Source organism: Paramisgurnus dabryanus, chromosome 15 (assembly GCF_030506205.2).
Source record: "Paramisgurnus dabryanus chromosome 15, PD_genome_1.1, whole genome shotgun sequence".
In the NCBI taxonomy this organism is placed as follows: domain Eukaryota; kingdom Metazoa; phylum Chordata; class Actinopteri; order Cypriniformes; family Cobitidae; genus Paramisgurnus; species Paramisgurnus dabryanus.
Window position 1 is genome coordinate 8,808,020 of NC_133351.1, and position 19,523 is coordinate 8,827,542.

The 19,523-nt window shown below is 35.9% G+C and overlaps 1 protein-coding gene across 3 annotated transcripts in view; it reads left to right on the forward strand.

Annotated features, from left to right (window-relative positions):
- The window catches only part of pms1 (PMS1 homolog 1, mismatch repair system component), a 44,041-nt gene extending 35,935 nt beyond the window's left edge, over positions 1-8,106 (forward strand). For 2 of the 3 annotated variants that reach the window (XM_065252105.1, XM_065252107.1), the window contains 2 exons: positions 612-772; positions 3,367-8,106. In XM_065252105.1, the coding sequence (XP_065108177.1) occupies positions 612-772; positions 3,367-3,567 (362 nt within the window). In that variant the 3' untranslated portion in view covers positions 3,568-8,106. The remainder of the gene's footprint in view (positions 1-611; positions 773-3,366) is intronic. The other variant, XM_065252106.1, reaches the window with a different exon arrangement.
- Positions 8,107-19,523: the final 11,417 nt, after the last annotated feature.

Here is a 19,523-nt window from a genome sequence, read left to right on the forward strand (position 1 = left end):
AATCAGCTGTCTTCCATAAAAAGCTTGCTCGATTTGAAAGCATATAGAATGAAGTCGAATAAACCCATTTTCATAATTAACACACTAAAAAGCTGATGAATTGAATCAGGTGTTTTATATAGACGGCCATCTAAAACATTCTGTAAAAGAGGTCGTGGGGACAGGAGTTGAGAAACGCTTTTTTAAATGGCCAGTAAACAACCTCATTGCAACAGCTGCAAAGCTAAAGGTGGCTTTTTAAATAGTAGTCAGTTCATACAATATTATCCATGTCATTGGTAGATGTTTAAATGGCCATGTGTCTGGCAGTTAGGGAAGGAAGACATGAAGCCTCCTTGATGACCTTTCCATGCATTTGACCCAGAGCAGTGATTTTCATTGAGATGTCTCTTGGTAAAAGCAATCATCTTTATATCATCTGTTGAAAACCTGCTCCATCTTGGTTTTTCTTTCCAGTCCACAAAGACATGGTAATAGCATAATTTGGTGCAGTGCCCGCTTGACTCGGTTTCCAGCCAGCGTGTAAATCACAATATTTATTTATTATTTTTTCCTGGAGAAAAGTTGTACTTGGAGTTAATTAATCCTCGCTTGTTGCTTCTCTTGGCCAGGTTCCTTGTCTACTGAGAGATGTGTTGAAGTGACAGGCATGGCTGACTGCATGCCTTTCTTCGGGATAGGAGACCTGAGGGAGATTCTGCAGGCTATTAAAGCTCGGGATGCAAAAACCGTGGAGCATTGTAGACCTCTCAAAGTGTCAAACTACCTAGAGGTGAGAGAAGCGTTTTGGAACACACTTTTTCAATTAGCCATTGTGCCATTTCTGAATAAGGAGAGATTTTTAAAGCGTAAGTTCACTCAACAGTGAAAATTATACCCCTGTATTGTTCCAAAACCGTATGACTTTTCTGATTCCACATAACATGAAAGAGGAAATCCAGTAACAGTGAATAGGGAATGACGCATTCAAACTTCAAGGGCCCTGTCTTGCACCCAGCGCATTTGACTTTGTCAGTGACGCATGTATCATTAGTATTTTGCAACAGCGCACAGCGGGTTTTTCCCTCCACAGACGCACGTCGGCAAACTAGGGAATGAACTTGCGCTCCCTGGGCGGTTCAGCGCAAAAAAAGAGGCGTGTTCCAGCGCAAACCATCCCTGATGCTATTTTCCAGTTTCAAAAAACAATTGCGCCACTGACCAAAAAAAACTAGTCTAAAGTCAGTGGCGCGTTACGCGTTGTTCATTATGCTATTTTAAGGGCGCATGCTTGACCATAATGTATAGCGTGCACAAGCGCACACACTTTGCTTATCTAATCTACACATATGCAACAGTTATTTTTGCAAATCATAAATTGTTACAATAAAAAATATTAACGCATCAGATAAGGGAAATCATAGTGGTGAGCATTGTGGTGATAGTTTTTATTTATTGTGTGGCTGCGTTAAAAAATTCTCATGCAAATAACGATTCAAATATTTTCATAAGAAACCTTAATGTATATGAACTTGATTTGTAAGAGTACTTTGGGGTTGGACCTTGCTTGCGTTTCTTGGGTCCGATTTCAAAGCCCCCAAATCCTTTCAGCGGTGCGGGTGGACGCAGCGATGTCGTCTGCTGGCGTCAGGTCCTGAAGCAGATCCACCTCCCGTTACACGGCGTGCCCGATTTATGCTGGCAAGCTTGGGATTCCCCCGTCTCCTGACATCATTGTAGCGCTTGACGCAACGATGGGGATGCCAGCTGATGAGACAATTGTGGCTATTTCCTCACACGCCTGTTTAACTGACGCTGATTTGGGCAGGTTTCTCCTATCCCCATACAAAACAACTTCTCTGTCTTTGACTGCTCTTACAAGAACGTCGGTCTCCTCGGCTGTGAACCGCTCCTGGCGTACGCCTGGTAAATCCATCATAATAATAGCAACCCGCCATGGAACTTGCGCCCTTGCGTTTAAAGGGAATGTTGGATGACGTTCTGATTGGTTTATTTGACGTTACGCCCAAACCAGACCTATGAATAATAAACTTACTTCAGACCAACCCCTTATTGAGTTGCGCCTGCCGCAAGAGTTATTTCTCCCGCCGGGTGTATACCACTATTCAACTAAATTATTATAACATTGCAAAGATGAATGCACATTTATATATTGATTCAATAGATTTATAGCATTTTGAAAAAAAACTTGATTTATTGCATTTTGCGGAAAAAAAATGATTTTTGAAAATCAAATTATGGATTTGAATTTTTAATGTTTTTATAACCTAAAGATGCTATGTGAAAGTTTGTAACAGAAAATAGTGGTTTTTATCTTGTCACTTTCTTGGTATATAAAACACATTTTTATCCAAATAAGTCTAAATGGATTTATTGCATTTTGGAACCAAACTCTTCATATAATGAATGTTGGCTTAAAGTGCACACTCTCAGCTTTACAGGTCTTCACATCCACATTGTCTAATGTGTTTAGGAATTACAGCCATTTAAATGTAACTCCCCCTTATTAAAATAGCCAAAAGTTTTATGTGTAATGGACAGGTATGGGCTATTTGTTAAATCATTTGAAGGTCTGGAGATGAATTTAAATGTGGCATTCGCATTTTAAAGATGTGGCTGTGAATCCAAATCATGTGGTTCAGGGATATCTCCATACAAGTGATACAGACCATATTCAAGAGCACAACAAATCCATCAGAGAGATAGCAGGAACATAAGTAGGGGGGCAGATCAACGATTTGGTACATTCTGACTAAAAAATGAAAACATAGGTGAGCTCAGCAACATAAAAATCCTGTACGTCTGTATAGAATAACAGTGGTGGATGTTTGCATTATCCTCTCCATGATACAGAAAATAAATATGGTCCATTTTAGGGTCTTTCTATAGGGCGCTGCCCCAGTGACAGCTATGGACCATTTTCTGACTATACATACATTAAAGATTAAGATTAGTGAATAACATTCACTTCAAGTCATGTAAAGTGTGGAAACGTCGTAAACCGTGTGGAGGTAAATGCATCATCTGTATCAAAATGTTATGATTGGCCTGAAGCTGTCCGTTCTAAAGTCAGAAATCTTTATTCTCCATTCACAGATAGCGCTTACCAGTAAATTACTGCTAATCTTACAACCTCTCTTACTGGTAAATTGGCAGCACTGATTTACCGGAAAAGTTCTGTTCAGACATAATCTGTTAACTGCAATTTAGCAGAAAAGACTGTATGGATAAAATGGACTATTGATAGATGGCAGAATTTTCACTTTTTGGGTGAACAACCCATTTAATAGTAGACTTGTTGTAGTACTTTAATCTTGTTAGTTCTTGTTCATGAAACATGCTTACTTTCTACCATTTTTCATGCAGAGTGAGGCTGTAAGACTAGCTCGACAGTTACCACTGAATCTCCCCAGAGCTGATGTAACAAACACTCTCAGTCGAATGACAGAGGAACTTACTGAAGAAAGTCAAGTCTGCCTTCATGGACGACCATTTTATCATGATCTACTTACTGTTCCTGAATCAGAGGAGGACGCTCTTAAGATCATGTCTAGTTATGGATGTTAATATCTTCAATACAGGTCATAAATTTTTTCTTTTCTGTATGTTGCAGAGTTGTCTTCTGGAAAATAAAGATATTTTTTCTAGACGAATGGCTACTTTTAGTCAGATATAATTTTTTAAGGAGATATAATTCTATAAAAGGAGCGGTGAATCAAATACTCAATTTTAACTTGATACTTTGTTATATAAGAGGTCATCATAGTTAAATGAACATCCTGCAAGTTTCAGAACTGAAAACGCCCGTGCTACTGAAATATAACAGTTTTTGGCACCAAGCCAGTTTTACAACCAAATGTGGAATTTGGAGAAATATGACGTCAAAGTAGAATTGAAGCACCTCCCCATAGCCAAATACAACGACCACTTTTGTAGCCCCGTCCACAGCTTCGTGTGACACACGTGTCTCAATCAGTAAACAAACATGTCTTTAAAGATTGCCAAATGTATCCAAAATGACTTTTAAAGAAATTTTTTCTGATAGACTTTTGTTTTGACGCGGTGATCTGTTATGATAGAGTAACAATGGTATCGAAGTCTTGGTTGTGGAAGAACCGCCTGGGAACAACACAGAAGCTGAATACTTTAATTCGGAGGCTCGGAAAATAACATTAGGAATCGTGGATAAAGTTTTTTTTTTTTGAGTTCCAGTTCGCGTGGGGAGTGTTTGATTACCTTGTGTACTGTGCGGATTCACTTGTAAAGAAGCAAGTCGATGCTGGATTTGCAGATTAAAAGCACCACTAATATTGGATCTGACGAAAATGACACGATGAAGAGATCGCTTGATATGTCCTGTTGTAACATCCGTGTCTAAACAAGTATGTTTGACTGTTTTAATTTACTAAAAACATTAAACGATTAATAAAGGTGCAACACTTAACAATACGATTGTAATTTAACGGTAGAAATATGCAAAGGTAGTGATAAGGAAGGATTTATCAGCCGCAATTTAGATTATGATGCACGCTTACTGTGTTGTATACGGTAATTTAGGCAAGTTGAACGGTCAAACACTCAACAAAGCTTTTTTATCAGATAACTGTGGTATGTAACGTTACGTGTATCTAAGAGTAACCTCACAAGCACAATAGAAATATACAAAGTTATTGATAAGAGCTTATCAGACGCAGTTCATAATCTGATGCGCGCTTACTGTGTTGTTTACGGTACTTTAGTCACGTCGAGTTTAAAGTTTTGTTTCTACTTTACTATACGTTTTGTCATTTATGTGTATCATCTTTAGCACCCAGAATCTTTAGTGGCTCAAACATATATGTGTTCAGCTGCTATTTTCACACATCAATGTTTTTATAACATTTCCCCACATGTAATGATGGGGAATGAAGCCGTCCAATCATAGCAGTGGGTGTTTACGTCCAGGTCTTCAATGCGGCCCGCCCCTTCAAACGAAGCTTTTCTCCAGAGAGCCACTAATCCATTTTACAAAATAGCCTATTACTTATTGTTTTTGATGTTTTTGAATGTAAAAGCCATGCGAACATCATAAGTAGACCTCAGACAACAGTATAAAACAATAAAATCATCAAATTCACCGCCCCTTTAAGGAATAGTTCACTCAAAAATTTTGGGTGTGGAACAACATTAGGGATAAATGTGACCCTGGACCACAAAATCGCATGGGTAAATTTGTAGCAATAGCTAATGTATGGGTCAAAATTATCATTTTTTTATGCCAAATATCATTAGTATACAAGTAAAGATCATGTTCCATAAAGATATTTTGTAAATTTCCTACCGTAAATATATCAAAAGTGTATTTATCAGTATTAATATCTGTCGCTAAGGACTTTATTTACACAACTTTAAAGGCAATTTTCTAAATAATAATTAGATTTTTTGCATTCTCAAATTATTTTTTTATTAATTTATTAATTTTATGTATTAAAAATAATACTTTATTGCATTTTTTAATTATTACAAATACATTTTAAAAATGATATTTTCACCTCCAGACACTTCCGTAAAAAACGTTAAAGTGTCTTCTTTAAAACAAGACCAAAATAGACCAAAAAAATGCCAGAGTTATATTGATTTGAAGGTGTACATCACCTTTTCACCAAATCCCCACTCAAAAAGGAGTTGATGTATGAATCTCAATTTACTGGTATTGTGATCCAGGGTCACAAATAATGTTTGTTTAGGGAGGTAACTATTTAAACATTAATATTTCTGCATTTGGCAGAACCTTTTATCCAAAGCGACTTACAATGCATTTAGGTTATATACACATTTTATCAGTATGTGTGTTCCCCCAGGATATTTGTGTTGCTAACACAATGCTCTACATAATGTAAAATAAAAAAATACAAATGTATTTTGTATTACGGAACATTTCTGTAATTTATTGTGCCTGGTATTTTACGGTATTTTTCCTGCACCCCAGCTCCCAGAATTTTACCCTTTTTTACGGATTTTTTTACAGTGCAGGTTGAGCTACAGAAACGGGAGCTATATTCCAATTCCTAAACCGACGGTTCCTTATGGGAGATGCATATGTATTAGGCATCTGTTCAAATAAGTACATCAGTCAACGGGCGCAGACTTTGGTTTCAGCACAGAAATTGGAGCCCTGCTCTCTCTCTTATAGTTTACTTTTGCATGACCCAGGTTAGCTGCTGAGTTGAGGGAAGGTTTATGGTGCATGACGTAGCTTGAATTTTAAAGGCAAGATTAAATGTGCACACAACCCTTTGTGGAATGAGCTAAGCGATATTACGCAATGTTATTTTTACATGTCAATAAAATAGCAGGGTCCAGTCCATACAGCAGGATTTGACAAACCGTATGTTATGATTTATGTTGTTTTACTACTTTTAACCATTTTATGAGAAAAACAATAAAAATGTAAGGACAACTCATTTAAGATTTTATTTTTATGGTATGCCTTTTTAATGTCTTCAGCATTACTGGCAATTAAAAACAGTGCCGGCACCCAACTTGCAATTTACCTCTAATGACTAGATTAGAAAAGAAAACAAGCTAGCTAACTACTGACCCACAGCAGATGCCATTGAACCAAAAAATTGAATGCAGTATGGTTGTAAATTCATTCTCCCCCGAAAATCAGCACCTCAAATGGTCATCGTGAAAGCTGGTGCTGGGGACTCATAAAACCAAAGAGATGGGGTTCGCCAGAAAAGTGTGCAGTCGCAGTGAGGGACCTCCAATTACCATCTGAAAATCTGTGAAGTTTTAACTGTTGGTCATCTGTAACCATGTGGTTTGTGGTATAGGAGTCGTATTTACCCATGTGGTTTTGTGTTTGATCACTTCCACGAACTGCATTTTAAATGGCATTGTGGAATCCAGAGCTTCTGTATTGCCGAATCCATGCATAAACAATATAACGATGTATTGTATACAGTAGTGCACGCACCCCTGCAGTTACTGCGATTTTGCATAACTTGGCAAGAAATGCATCATTAAACATGTTAAATATGCATTTTTGTCATTTTGTTTAGCAGTACAACCATTAAAATGCAATTTTATCTTGGTGAGTTTTTTATTTATTTCTTACAAAAAAATGGTCAAACAACGGTACCAAAATGTCTGGGGCAGTACCCTATTAAAGAGTTCCTAACATGTATCATTTAGGGATAGATTTTATGTATACATTTGGTACAGATATACTTTTGAGGTACTAATATGCACTCTTTGGTACCAATATGCACGTTTGAGGTACTAATATGAACTCTTTAGGTACAAAGGTGTACTTTTTGAAAGGATATTGCCCCAGTGATAGCAAAGGATCCTTTTTTTAACATTTCTCTTGATCGTGTCGAAAGAATATGTCAGATGTCTGACCTATTAATGGTATCCATTTTGCCAACGTATTTCAAAATGATCTTCACATAACACTTTCAAAAAATGTTTCAAAATTTGTACCCAAGTTGCCACTGGAGCTGTACCCTTTCAAAGAGTATAGCTTTAATAGTATATAACAAATGTATAAATATCTGTATGGTAGGGGAGAACTAGGGCGAAAGTAACGTGGGACGGAAGTAACAAAGCGATTTTTCTCCAAGCCCTGATTACATTTTGATTCCAAACTATGACAGCATCTATTGCTCGCAACTCTTGACAGAGCTGACAAATATTGTGTTATTTTGTCACCGTTTTGCGCGTGTAGGTCCAGAATGCTGTTTTTGACCATGATAAGTAATTCCTAGAGCGGTCATTTTTTTCTTATAACGCGTTGTGTTTCTGGTTTCATGTGTTTCGGTACTGATCAATCAACAGGTTAGTGCTCTAACACATCCTGAAGTTTGCCTTCTCAGAGTTTTTCAAAATAAAGTATTTTGGGTTTAAATGTAAGAAGTTCCTGTCAGGAAGAAAGTAATACTTGTTACTTTTGTTCCGCTGCTAATAGTGTTGCATTTTGTTTAAAAATTGATATTTTTCTAATTTGATTTAATTTAATTTTCATAGTGTTCAAACTGTTGAAAAAATGTATTCTCAACAATTCAAGTTTGTACTGTCGGGTTGCTTTTAAAACATTAAAACTGAAATTTAAAATGAAAATGTAATGTCATTATTTTTGCAGATAAATGACAAAATATGTTTGTAGTTACATATTAATGAGGTCATAGTCATGTGTATATTTACTAAAAACAAGTGTAACACAAAATCTATCCTATTCTGTTGTGTTGTGTTGACAGGGTCAAAAGTAACAATTTATTTTATATGTTCAGAGTGAAATTATACTAAAGTCGTTTTACATTTGTTCACAATTCCACCTATGGGCGTTCTGGTCTGATAATGAGGTGTGTTCAGGCGCATTGTTGGCATGTTGCTATTTTGAGGCAACTAAAATAGACTACGCCATTGACCAACAAAAACCTAGTCTAAAGTCAATGGCGCAATATGTTTTTTGTTATTTAAAGAGCGCATTAGTAATATGCGCATATAAACGGTACGACAACGCGGGATTGAATGTCAAAGATTAATATTGAGTCTCTTGGACATAAATAAGGACCGATTATGAGACGTTAGAAGGCACAAAGAGCTGCTTCACCTGCAGCCTGGTAAGTAAATAAATGCTTTGCTTTAAACTAGGGGTGACCCCGAATAGTCGAAGATTCGATGCATCGATAGGAGAAGCCTGATTCGACTACCAATCTCATAGTCGAATCGTCGCAGATGTGTTATGAAATGAGGATCATTTAATTTTGGCCGTATGGGTGCACACATTATCTGATTTCACATATAACAGCTTTCTCACAATATATTAATATACTGCATATTATGATAATGCTGCAAATAATATGTGAAGTAGCAGCTTTCAATAAATATTTTTAAAATGCGTTAATAAATCCAACAACCCCTGTGACCGGACTTCACGTCCATAAGAGGTCTCTATGTTATTAAAGCCTTGCCTCTTTGTTTCTACATTTAAAAGACAAAGCTGGCAAATTAAACTATGACTTTCGTTCTTTTAATAATTTCTATATTTTATTTTATTTATAAATCACTTTGGGTTATCTGATTTAACTATTTGGCTTGTGTTTTGTTTCCGTGCACTTGAGGCATTTTGCATATTTGTTCTGCACTTTGTTACTTCTGACCTTATTTTATTAAAAAAATTGTATTTATTATAAACGTAAATTCCGATCTAATTTAAGTATGTAAATTTTGGATAGCTTTTCGTTGTATCGATGTTGCGCTATTGCGTGCTGGCCATGCTTGCGCATGTAATTTAGCCGAATGGTTAGGTGCTCTGCGTCTCATATTTAGGAGTTCATCAAACTAAACATTAAAAAACGGATGTTTCTCGACGAGTATAAGTTTTTAAAATGTATTTAAAACATATATTGTCTATCTTAAAGTTAAACTACAAAACAGGTAAGCCGTTTTTTTTATTTCGGTGATGAAACGGAAACTATCTGCACCGAACCTATTTCTGCCTGACACGAATGTCTTTCTTGTGATTTAATATTATGGTCAGTCGGTGTTCACTTTCAAATTATAGCAAAGAGATTCCTGAAATAAATAATATCATCCGGTCTTTCTGTATCTAAAGTGAATCCAGAGATGATCAAAGTCAAAGCAAGCAAGCAGGTATTTCTGTGCTAAATAATAACGCGTAGTGTCTATATAATCATTAATTTCAGTGTTTTTCTTGTTATAAATTAACGTTTAATGAATTGTAAATAAAGATTAGTTTTTATCATTTAAAGTCACAATCACAAATTGTCATTTCTCATTTGTCGGGTTTTTTTGGTCATGACTGCTTTGACGCGCTATCTCCAAATTAAATAAAAACACGTAATTGTAGCCGGAGTTTCCAAGGCAGGATTACCTTTGTTATTTTTTTAGGTTTAGTTATCAAAATGTATTTTTGTGTGATGTTCTGTAGATCGTGGCTTTAAAATGTTATGAGGAATAATTAAACAAATGTTGCCTTACATTTTACCTTAAAAAATATATATATAAATGCATCGTCAGTTTTGTCTTCGTTTATTACTTGAAAGACAGTTTTGGTCACTTTATCAGACAGTTGTTTATGTGTGCTGTTTGTGAAAGAAAATAAAAGTTACCAATTTGTACCTGGTCTGGCCCCCTCCCAACCCATGCATACAAACATAGATGATTCGACTATCGGTCGACTATGGAAAGATTCGAAAATTCTGATTCGAATATGTAAATCCTTAGTCGAGGACACCCCTACTTTAAACAAATGCATCTGTTTTTAATTGTTTTGTTTTTTTAAATGCTACCTCACGGATTTATTGTATATGATGACTCTGTACCTGTGGATATGGTGGGATGAGAAACATTTGTATGTAATGCTTAAAAAAACTGACGCTGTCCAAGTGCTGAAACGCGCGGAGAGCCGTTTGTAAATTCTTTATCTCCTGTTTGTTACAAATAAAGTGTTTTTAGAGTACAAACCTTTTCTTACATACTTGTGAATCATTTTTTGATGATATTGGATAGCCATACATTTAAAGCGATTAAAAGCCTGCTTTTTTACTTCCATAAAGCAATTAATAGCCTGCTTTTTTAAAAGAAAACGGGTTTTAAAGGAACAGTATGTAGGATTGTGGCCAAAACTGGTATTGCAATCACAAAACGTGTGGCTGAAACTGGTGCTGCAATCACACAGCTGGTGGCCAATACACAAAATGACAACATAAACATCAGTTGAGGGCTGCAACTCCACTTTTTAAATGACAATATCCTGGCCAGACCACTGTTGTCAGTGATATAAGTATTTGAAATGAAAAGGATTTCTTAATGTCTAGTGACATTTCAGGGCCATTTAATGATTAATTGATATAAATTTCTTACATACTGTTCCTTTAAAGGTTTTAATAAAAAATAACAATTGAAATGGCTTTTAAAGGGGATGAGAGCTGAGACTCTCATTGGTTTATTGCACGTTACGCCTAAAATACTCCCATTACTCATTAAAAAAAGCACCAACCCTTTTCGACCATGCGCTCGGCGCACAAACCATTTTTCCCGTCGTTAAATTAGCAAAAGTGGATTCGGACACGCCCATTTTGACGTTGCGCTGTGCGCTTTAGACAATGTGCTTAGATCGTTAAAATAGGGCCCATTATCTTTTAAAATGAAAAATTTTACTTTTGCCCCTACTCTCCCCTACCTAATGGTATTAGGACCTTTATAAAGTGTACTGCCCCAGTGGCAGCAGGGGTAAAAATTGTGACATTTTTTGTAACACTATGTAGTGATAATTGTGCAATTTGTACCAGTTATGGTTGGTTCATGTGTGAGATAAAATGCATATTTAACAGAGCTGTTGAGTTCAGCCTTTAAAGCAGCATTTGAGCGGTACTAAATGACTCTGATGCATGTCCTCGTGCGGCCATAATTTTACCAATCGACAGCCATAAAGCAATTGCCTTTCACTCGGGTACTCAAAACCATATGCTCTGTGTTAAAAATGACTAATGTGAAACATGTTTTAGTCTTTATTGTCATTTGAAAGACCTTTGAACCATTCAAGTCATTAAAACCAGGCAGGACATTCACTATTTGCCTAAAACATTTTCTTTAGCACTTGTTTTAAAGTTGGATTTATTACAGGTATTACAACCACATTATTAATTTTGTGATGTTTCACTTCACCTGTATTTTTTATTTTTATTTTTTTTAGATTCTGCATTATTTAAGATACTAGTGGTATTAATCTTTTGGACCCCACTGTACCTTTTCTAAGTGAGATTTTATCAACTTCATGTCCCACGGAGTCAAACTCAGCAGTTTTATAAAAATATTTTATAATCTGTACACAAGATCCTGATATAACTGTGAAGCTGATGAATGCTTGAGAGGATGGATGACAAAAAGTTGTTCAACTGAAGGACGTGACGTTCAGTAATATTTTTACATTTATCATTTTGATCATTGTCTGTTCCCTGGGATTGAACCCACTCTTTTCCATTTAAAAGCCTTTAACTTTTTAGTTCTTATAACTTTATGTAGCTGTGAGGCAATAAAGACTGTATAATGGGAAATGAGTGACATGGTCATCCAGTCATCTGTATTTACTTTCTAGAAAAACACCAAAGTAATAATAAAGCCAATAATATACAATAAAAAATTATACAATACAGTTCACTGTCAGATATTAACGTACAAAAGCTGTCACTGGGGCAAAAAGGACATACTTTTGTACATAAAGAGTGCATATTAGTACCTCAAAGGTTTATATTTATACATTTCTGTGCCTAAATGGCACATATGAGGCAGGATACCGTCCCAGCGACAGCTTTTATAAAAAAATTCTGAAAGTGTAATACTGTATGTGTCAAAAAATGTTTCCTTAAAGGTGCAGTGTGTAATTTTTAGAAGGATCTCTTGACAGAAATGCAAAATAATATACAAAACTATATTATCAGTGGTGTATAAAGACCTTTTTATAATAAACTGTTATGTTTTTATTACCTTAGAACAAGACCTTTTTATCTACATACAGAGAGGGTCCCCTTACGTGGAAGTCGCCATTTTGCGCTGCCATGTTTCTACAGAAGCCCTTAACGGACAAACTTTTTTACTAAGTTGTCTCCGACGATGACATGTTTTTTCCGGTGGCGGCTACCGTAGCTTCTCTATGCGTTTCAAAAGCAAAGGGTGGGCAGTGGACTGAGCCGTTGGTTGCAATATGCAACCTCACCACTAGATGCCGCTAAAATTTACACACTGCACCTGTGTGAATAGAATTTTCCTTGCGCTTAAATTGGCACATAAAGTCATACAATTTTTTGCTCAGTCATGCCCTACACCGTGTTTTTTTGCTATATTAAAGCAGGTGGATGTTATGCTTGGGTCTTTACTTAATCCTCATTGGTGAGCTAAAAGTAGCATGAAGTAAATGCATATAGCACCTGTAATTTCATTTAGGACTTGTAAATGTGCAAAGTTTCTGTATGTGAAGCCAAAGAGGGGGGTGCAGTACTTTATAAAACACATAGGATTGTTTTACACCACACATCCTGTGAAATCCTTTCTGCAGAATCTGTAAGTGAAATGGTTTTAGTTGTAAAAGTCAGAGTAAATTGAATGACAGCTGATAAAATGAATCGAGTGTGACCTTTTTTAACCTTTTTTAACAGAGCGATCATATGTTCTAGAAATGATCTTCTAATCCTGATGAATCCGACTGATATTTATGCCAGAGCATGTACAGTAGTGCTTGATCTGATCTGTTCTGTTCTGGCTGTTTCGAGGGTGCACTTTTAAAGCAGGTTTCGAACAGGGGTCAGCGAGAAATGAGGCCCTTGAGTGCCCCGAGCTTCTCACCTCTACCCTGCTTTCCCTCGCTGGAGAATTTGCACCCTGCAGTTATGCGAGAGCAAGTGCTGAAGTCGCAGCAGAGGGCAGTGAAAACTAAAACGCGTGCTGTGGTTTGACCTTTCCCTATGTTAAATACAATATTATCATAAGACGTGCTATCGGGTTACGGTCCTGTTGCATGATCGGATTCACTGCCACGTGGGCTCTGCGCTCAGGTTCAGCACGTGTGCTCATTAGTCCTAATGTGTTTTTCTAAATGTGGTTTAAGTGCAAAAACACTATAGCCTGCCAAGTATGCACAAAACTGGTACACAAAAAAGCTTACTTTAACATTGGAGAAACAATCAGGGGCGCCATGCACCAATTTTTATTAAGGGGGCACACAAAATAATATATAAAAAAAATTATTTTTTTGATTGTGCATTCCAATTAATATCATTCAAACTGCAGTTGGTTTGTTTTTGATTAAAGCCTTCATAACTAAAAAAATACAGCTAAGTAGCACAATGAAACATGATAACATAATAATAAACATGTTTTTTACACAAATCAAACTCTTCAAATGTTGTTAGCATTTCTGACAATGTTTTAATTTTTCAGATAGCAAAATGCAGCAGCAAGGAGACGTCTAAAAACTGCTAAAATTCCTGAAATGTGTCAAGGTTGCCGCACAGAACTGATAATATGGCTGCAACGATTAATTGCGTGTCCCATTAAAAATGCCTCTGAAATCGATTCAGAATTGATTTTGAATCGATTCTGTATTTCATTCACATCTTCTGCATGTACCACGGCATTTGGTCTGTAGGAAATCTTATCAATCTAAAATCATTATGAGTCGAAGTCTCATAGTGTGCATTTGAAAAAAGCAACACGCGTTAAACAAAATCATTCAAAATATTCTTTATTATCATGGAAATACCTGAAACGATTTGAACAACAGCATATAAATAATACTATAGACATTTCCTGGAATAGCGTTAGTAATGCGTTTTGACTGTGGTACAAAGGGAGTTTCTGTACGAGAGCGCCCCCTTTTGAGAAAATGCGCATTTGCACAATTAATCGTTGCAGCCCTAGATAATAATGTGCATATTGAACAGATAAAAAGACAAGTAACAGATAACAGACGTTTCTTTTATTTGGGGGTTGCATGCAAAATCCCCGAGAGCATTCGGTTAATTTCATTATCAAATTTTTGACGGAGGTGGCGTTTAGCAGTTTGTGCATCTGAGCTCCTCAATTCTTCAAAGGGATGCCGCTGTGTTCTCGGTTCACCAAAGAACCATTCAGTTTTATTGGATTATAATCTATTTTTAAGGACAGTAAAATGTCCAATAATACTTTATATGAAAAGTCCAGATGCAAGAACCACTAAACGTCACCTCCATCAAAAATTACATTTAAATTTGGGTCCCCTGAGTACTTGAATACAACCCGAATGTGGCAGCCACATGCACCTCAGCGCCCCCTATGTGTGTTACAGATTCTTTATTTATCACTCTGACTTTCATTATGGATGACTTTCTATTAATGATTTTGCAACTGTTTACAATGTCTTGTCCAAATAAGTTTTTTTTTTTTTTAAAGAAATGAAATATACTGTAAGTATTAAAAGTAAAAATAAGTTGCAGTGAAATGTTTAAATTTTTAAAGGAAATTTTTTTTTCTTTTTTTTTAAAGGAAAACACCGCAGTTTTTCAATATTTTACTATGTTCTTACATCAACTTAGACGAATGAATGCATACCTATCTTTTTTCAATACTTTCACTTTTAATCTTTGTACAGCGCATCATGAATGTGTTAGCTTTTAGCCTAGCCCCATTCATTCCTATGGCTCCAAACAGGGATGAATTTAGAAGCCACCAAACACTTCCATGTGTTCCCTATTTAAAGACTGTTACATGAGTACAACCCCAAATCAGAAAAAGTTGGGACACTGTATAAATTGTGGGTAAAAGAGGAATGGAATAATTTACTAATCTCATAAACTTATATTGTATTTACAATAGAATATAAATAGCATATCAAATGTAGAAAGTGAGATATTTTGAAATGTCATGCCAAATATTGACTCATTTTGGGTTTCATGAGAGCTACACATTCCAAAAAAAGTTGGGACAGGTAGCAATAAGAGGCCAGAAAATTTAAATGTACACATAAGGAAAAGCTTAAGGACTAATTTGCAACTTATTAGGTCAATTGGCAACATGATTGGGTATAAAAAGTCAAGATGGGCAGAGAATCACCAATTCCCCCAATGCTGTGGCAAAAAATAGTTTTCTGAGTTTCTCAGAGAAAAATTGCAAAGAGTTTGAAGTTATTATCATCTACAGTGCATAATATCATCCAAAGATTCAGAGAATCTGGAACAATGTCTGTGCGTAAGGGTCAAGACTGGAAAACCATACTTGATGCCCATGATCTTCGGGCCATTCGATGGCACTGCATCACATACAGTAATGGAAATCATAACATGGGCTCTGGAATACTTCCAGAAAACATTGTCGGTGAACACAATCCACCGTGTCATTCGCAGTTGCCGGCTAAAACGCTATGGGTTAAAAAAGAAGCCATATCTAAACATGATCCAGAAGCGCAGGTGTTTTCTCTGGGCCAAGGCTCATTTAAAATGGACTTTGTCAAAGTGGAAAACTGTTCTGTGGTCAGACGAATCAAAATTTGAAGTTCTTTTTGGAAAACTGGGACGCCATTTCATCCGGACTAAAGAGGACAATGACAACCCAAGTTGTTATTAGCGCTCATTCCAGAAATCTGCATCTCTGATGGTTTTGGGTTGCATGAGTGCGTGTGGCATGGGCAGCTTACACATCTGGAAAGGCACCATCAATGCTGAAAGGTTTATCCAAGTTTAAGAGCAACATATGCCCTCATCCAGACGTCGTATCTTTCAGGGAAGACCTTGCATTTTCTAACATGACAATGCCAGACCACATACTGCATCAATTACAACATCAAGACTGCATAGAAGAAGGATCTGAGTACTGAAATGGCCAGCCTACAGTCCAGATTTGTCACCCACAGAAAATATTCGGCTCATCATAAAGAGGAAGATGCGAAAAAGAAGACCTAAGACAGTTGAGCAACTAGAAGCCTGTTTTAGACAAGAATGGGACAACATTCCCATTCCTAAACATTGGTCCTCCTGCAGCTGTTCCTTTATATGTACTGTACATTTAACTTTTCTGGCCTCTTATTGCTACCTGTCCCAACTTTTTTGGGAATGTGTAGCTCTCATGAAATCCAAAATGAGCCAATATTTGGCATGACATTTCAAAATGTCTCACTTTCTACATTTGATATGTTATAGATATTCTATTGTGAATAAAATATACGTTTATGAGATTAGTAAATTATTCCATTCCATTTTTACTCACAATTTCTACAGTGTCCCAACTTTTTCTGATTTGGGGTTGTAGTTACATGAGTAAGTATGGTGTCACAAAATAAAACTTTTGTTTGGAGCCATAGGAATGAATGGGGCTACGCTAAATGCTAAGACATTCACGAAGCGCTGATTAAAGATTAAAAGTGCACGCATTGAAAAAAGATAGGTATGTATTAATTTATCTAAGTTGAGGTAAAAACATAGTAAATATTGAAAAACGGTGGTGTTCTCTTTTAAATACCAATGAAAAGACCAAAGTGACATTTGTAAAAATAAAGAATTTTGATAGTAATAAATAACCTTTTCATTCCCATTAAAGTGAAATTACTGAACCTAAACATAAAAGCCTGATAAAAAAAAATGTAATTTACAAGAAAGGATGTCAGATGCACTTAGAGGGTTTTGCACCTGAATTCTTCATATTATATTCAATATATTTTATTTTCTGTGGTTCATATAAAGTTGCTATGAAACAATGCAACATTTGTAAAAACTTAAATGTCCTAATGTAACTGAGGCCTAGTCCTGTCCGGGATACCACCCCATAAAGTGCAAATCTCCAAACATTTATTAGATGCAAGGATAGGCTACAACTAGCTGTCAAATGGCATTCATTAAATAAAGAGTGAGCAGCTGGCACTGGTTGAGGACTGTAGGAGGGTCTGGCATGAGATGGAGTGCATATAGTGGTCAGTAAGCTTGCCAAATACCATCCCAGTGCCTCTGCAACAAGGAGCTAAGGTTAAAAAAACACAATGGCTCATAGACAGATTCCTGTGCGGCCCGGGAACATATTAGGATTCTAGATATGACACTTGTGCTTCAAATGTGTGGTGGACATGATTAAATTTATGTTTCATGTTAAAACCTTTACTTACAGTTTTTCTCAGTCACTTTGGAGCATTTTTCAGATCAGAAATGAATTTTTCAAAACACTTTGTTTAAAGGTGCAGTGTGTAATTTTTAGAAGGATCTCTTGACAGTAATGCAAAATAATATACAAAACTACATTTTCAGGGGTGTATAAAGACCTTTCATAATGAACCGTTATGTTTTTATTACCTTAGAATGAGACGTTTTTATCTACATACATGAGGGCGCCATTTTGTGCCGCCATGTTTCTACAGAAAGCCAAACTTTTTTTACTAAGTTGTCTCCGATGATGACATGGTTGTCCGGTGGTGGCTACCGTTGCTTCCCTATATGTTTCAAAAAAATGAGGTGAGCAGTGGACTGAGCCGTTGTAATTTGCAACCTCACCACTAGATGCCGCTAAAATTTACACATTGCACCTTTAACCTGCACATCATTAAGTCAGTTGTGCACAACATAAAAGCAAATTCTTTGATACAATCATGCAGATGATTATGTTCAATTGTCTGCTGTTTGCTACATTTTCAATTGCTAATGTCATTTTTATTAACATACATTATACTGGTTTCTGTATAGTCTCACACCTCAAAACATTCAGAAATGAGTTCATCGCATAAGTCATGACATGCAGAATTGTTTACCTTTGTTTGTTACTGTAAGCAAGTTTTTCATAGGTTTGTTTAAGTCTTTTGTAAATGTGAACTGAATTGATAAATTGCTGTCAAGTGAAACTTGAGTTGCATAAAATTGGACATTTTCTTACAGTGTGTGAACCTTTTTAATTTTATAAATTTTATTTGTATTGTAAAATATGTTTTTTTTTTTTTTTAAATCACATGTGTGTAATTTGTTTACAGAAAAAAGGTGAAAATGTGAATTCGTCCACAGTTTAAATCAGAAAATACTGGCATATATAATTGTGTATTGACAACATATGTAGCTAAACATTTTCATTCATGAACAATGACACACTTACTTGTCATTTTGATGGCATGAAGTAAAAATGTACTTTTGAGGGATGAATTGAGGATTCTGAACAAGTTACAGGCTTTTGCAGGAAATCCATGATGTTGTGCAGTTTGTACAAATTGTTCTGAAAATATTTTGCAAATTTTAAGAATGATTGAAGAAATGCTTAATAGCGACTGAGAAAAACTGTAAATACTTATAGTAATTTTTTTAATAGATGAGCTGGTCTGGATAGTAAAGGAAAAGGAGCCAACAAGTGTTCAGCGTAGCACGGCGCATCCCAGGTGGGCATAACTTATTGTTTGATACAATGGCCAGAGTTTATTGCAGGCCATTACAATGCTAAATAGCACAAAAAACTCGTAATCATAGGGGAACCATTTTTAGTGCTATATAGCACCTATAAAGCACCTATGAAGAACCATCCGGGGGTGATATAGTACCACTATGGCACCAGATATGGTTCTATATAGCACAGTAAGGTGCTACACAGGTAGTACATAGGTGCTATATAGCACTAAAAATTGTTCCCCTATGATTACGAGCCAGTGAACGACAGTGTTAGATTTATTTGACATTTTGGGAAACCAGATAATTTTCCTATTTTCAATCTGAAACCTGCATCATAATTTAAGATGAATTTCAATAAAATGTCATTTTAGTTTCATTGAGTTTTATTTTATTTTTATCAAATAAGTTTTATTTGAGTTTCATTTTATATCGACCCGTTTAGATTTATCTTTATACTCTTCAAATTATCGGTGCTATAAATGATGCCATAAAAGAATGCCATAACATCCAGACAGTGAAACAAATGTAAAATACATTTTAAAAAATCCACTTAATAATACATTTCAAATTCCAGTTATGTAAAAACCCAGTGATTCGAATAATTTATTTATTTTGTACACAGATTATTGCCTT